Genomic DNA, 2925 nt, shown 5'->3' on the forward strand with positions numbered 1-2925 from the left:
TGAGCCAGTATGCAAACCAATCTGCTTTATGACCTGCTTAAATCAGGAGAATGTAACAGATGATGTTGGCCTGCTAAGTAAGACGAGCTCCATGTATGTGGACAGAGCTCCTGGCCCTGACCTTACACAGCTTTTAAGAACATGGGTTGTCTCAGTTTCTGACCAGCCCATTCAGAGGCAGGACGGAAATACTGATCCCTGTTAGGGACAGTGGGAATTTTGCCATTAGTATCCACAGGGTTAGGACTTTACCCAGCGAATAAAGATGAGCGATCACTCACTGTTCTGGCCAGAGGAGAGAGCGATACAGCTGATCCCATGCAGACCAGCTTCCAAAGCAGCCAATCCCATGCACTAGGTCTTGGAGGCTGTTCACTTTCCTGAACTGGCAGGAAAGCTGCTGAAATATGTCCTCCCACTAGCCTCCCCCACATATCCCACATGACGTCTGACCTCTAGCTCCTGGAAATCCTCCTCTTCCTCCACATCATAGGACAGGGTGTGAATCTTGATGTCATCTGCTGAGAGATCAATGAACTTGCTGTCCGGGTACTCCAGGCTGTCTTTGGTGGGGGAGCGGTCCTCAATGAAGGTGGTTTCACAGCACTCCGAGCCAATGCTCTCACCCCATGAGCGCAGCACGTTCTCAGAGTAGAGGATGATGTTGGGCCGGTAGTGAGACTCCACCGTCTGCTGCAGCATGTTGGGGTCCAGGAGCTGCTGCACGGGGTCATTCTTACCCTTCTCCAGGCAGCTCTGAGAGGAAAGGCTCGCCGCTCGGTGGCTCTGGTATTGGGGGGTCGGGTACACAGAGACCAGACCATCTCGGCTCTCTGCCACTAAGTTCCTTGTATTAATCAAACCATTCCTTTTCCCAGCTTCAGCAATCTTATTGTGCATTAGCACACTGTTCTGCTCAACCAAGCCATCCATCCTGGGAGGTGTCTGAGGGAGGGGGATGGGTGGCCTTTGTTTTGTTGTACCTTACAGACAGGTCACACTGGGGCAGTGGCTGCCATTTTCCTGTTGAAGAAAGGAAATAGATACCAAGATGAGAACACAGGCAATGAATAACATATCAAGGCACCCAAATTAATTTTTCTTTGGTATCACCTCATGAGGAAATACAGCCCCACATATGTGCACACCCTGTCCTAGCTCTCCAAACATAGCCCCACTTAGAAAGGCAAAAAAACCCACCCCAAATCCATGGGGTGAACAGCAGCGGATGACAATGTGTGGTGACAGAGGACTTCCTGAGATGTCTTAGTAATTGTGGGCTATGATGCCTCCTCCATTCGCCCACAGGTAAGCCACTGTCATTCTGGGTACAATGTCCCTTTCCTCTAAAGGCTCCAATAAGAGAGCTTGGGGGGGGAACAAAGATAAAAGATAAAAGAAACATTTTCAGTTCTCAGAAATCTGCAATTACGAAGGGCAGGCAGCTGATGTGTTCAGCTGTCAGTCTCTGCAGCACCCTTCACCCTTGGCAAGTGCTTTACCACCCTTTGAAAACCCAGATGAAGGAAAAAGAAGCAGGCAGCGCTCTCCAAATCAACTGAAAAAACACTACCTGAAGGTGAGATCGGATCTGACCCAGAGGAATTAAAACTCCTCTGGACAGGGTCTCAAATCCCCTGCGTTGCTCTGGGTGTCCTACTTCTTACGACGCCTCTGAGGCTGCCCCAGGGTGACAGTTTAAAGGACTGTGATGGGGCTTGTCAGCATGACCATGCCCATCCAGATTCACCTGTAAGAGACGGAGGCACAGTCGCTTGAGCCCCAGGAGCTGGTTGTCTCCTTTTGCACAGTAACACAGCAGTCCTCTGTCTCACCAGACCACCAGCCTGGTTTTGTTTCCTGTGGGTTGCACTAAGGCATGAGAAATCAAAGGGATAGTTTAGAAGGCTGAAAGTACCTTTTTCCAGCCTAAACACTTTCTCACCAGGAAACCAGTTCTGCTCAGGTACAGCCAAAGGAAAATGCTTTTTGAATTATAGATGTATCTGCCACAGCAACAATGAGCTCAGGGTTTTGTTTCTGGGCCTGACCACAGAAATCACAGAAGTATTGCTGGCTTAAAGAGTTTCGTATTAGATCCTATAGGGCCAAATTCTTAAGGTAGGATTACATGTCCCCAGTCTGATGCCTGGAGAAAAACAAAAATTACACATACAAACATACGTACATACTTATTTTTTTACTTGATGTTTTCTCTCTATTTCCCTTTTATATCAGAGATCTTCTAACAGAGCAATGGTTAGCAAAAGCCTAATTTTATTTCCTCTAAAAAACTCCAGACTTTAAACATCTACAGTCTCCCTCTTGGCTTGCAAGAGATACTCAAACCATTGCTAGGAGCTGGTCTTCTGTTCTTACACTACAAATGAAGGAAGAAACTCATTTAACATACAAGAAAGCTTAACTAAGTATGCTGCAATGGCTGCATTCAGAGCACTTGGTTTAACACGTAGAAAACCCATTTCATTGTGTTATCAAATAGTTCAGTGCTTGTCCTAAGTGAACTGGCAGGAAGGCTACACAAGTGAAAATACACCACAGTGGGATCCCGTGGAATTTACATGACGCAGCTCTCAGCCCCAAACCTGGGGAACCTGCTGGCAAAATTAAACCAACTGGCAGATTAGGTTGGAAGCTTGGACTCAGTTTCACCAAAGGATTAGTCCCAAAGCCCTCAAATCCTTTGCAGCAGATAAGACTGAGAGCAGGTGCCCTGCCTTTCCAAGGAAAATTAATTTCCATATGCAGCTATGCCTGTGCTAAATTAACAGAGGACCATGCCCTCTTCCTGCTCCTGGCAGGGTAACATCAGCCTGTGTCAGCACAAACATACTGGTGTGAGGGGGAGCTGCTTTTGGAGGAAGCAAGCAAGTTCAGCAGGTGCGACAGGGTGGGGAGGCAAAC

General features: G+C 47.6%; 1 protein-coding gene across 1 annotated transcript; it reads right to left on the bottom strand.

Moving 5' to 3' along the window:
• Nucleotides 1–372: 372 nt before the first annotated feature.
• SYNDIG1 (synapse differentiation inducing 1) lies at nucleotides 373–1021 on the bottom strand. The gene has a single exon (XM_010281830.1). The coding sequence runs from the start codon at nucleotides 931–933 to the stop codon at nucleotides 373–375; it is 561 nt and encodes a 186-aa protein (XP_010280132.1). The 5' UTR covers nucleotides 934–1021.
• Nucleotides 1022–2925: the final 1904 nt, after the last annotated feature.

The sequence above is a fragment of the Phaethon lepturus genome, unplaced genomic scaffold, assembly GCF_000687285.1.
Source record: "Phaethon lepturus isolate BGI_N335 unplaced genomic scaffold, ASM68728v1 scaffold7062, whole genome shotgun sequence".
In the NCBI taxonomy this organism is placed as follows: Eukaryota; Metazoa; Chordata; class Aves; order Phaethontiformes; family Phaethontidae; genus Phaethon; species Phaethon lepturus.

Bases quoted from the DNA above. Each gene is read 5' to 3' on its own strand.
- SYNDIG1 (XM_010281830.1), bottom strand. From the start codon at position 933: ATGGATGGCTTGGTTGAGCAGAACAGTGTGCTAATGCACAATAAGATT.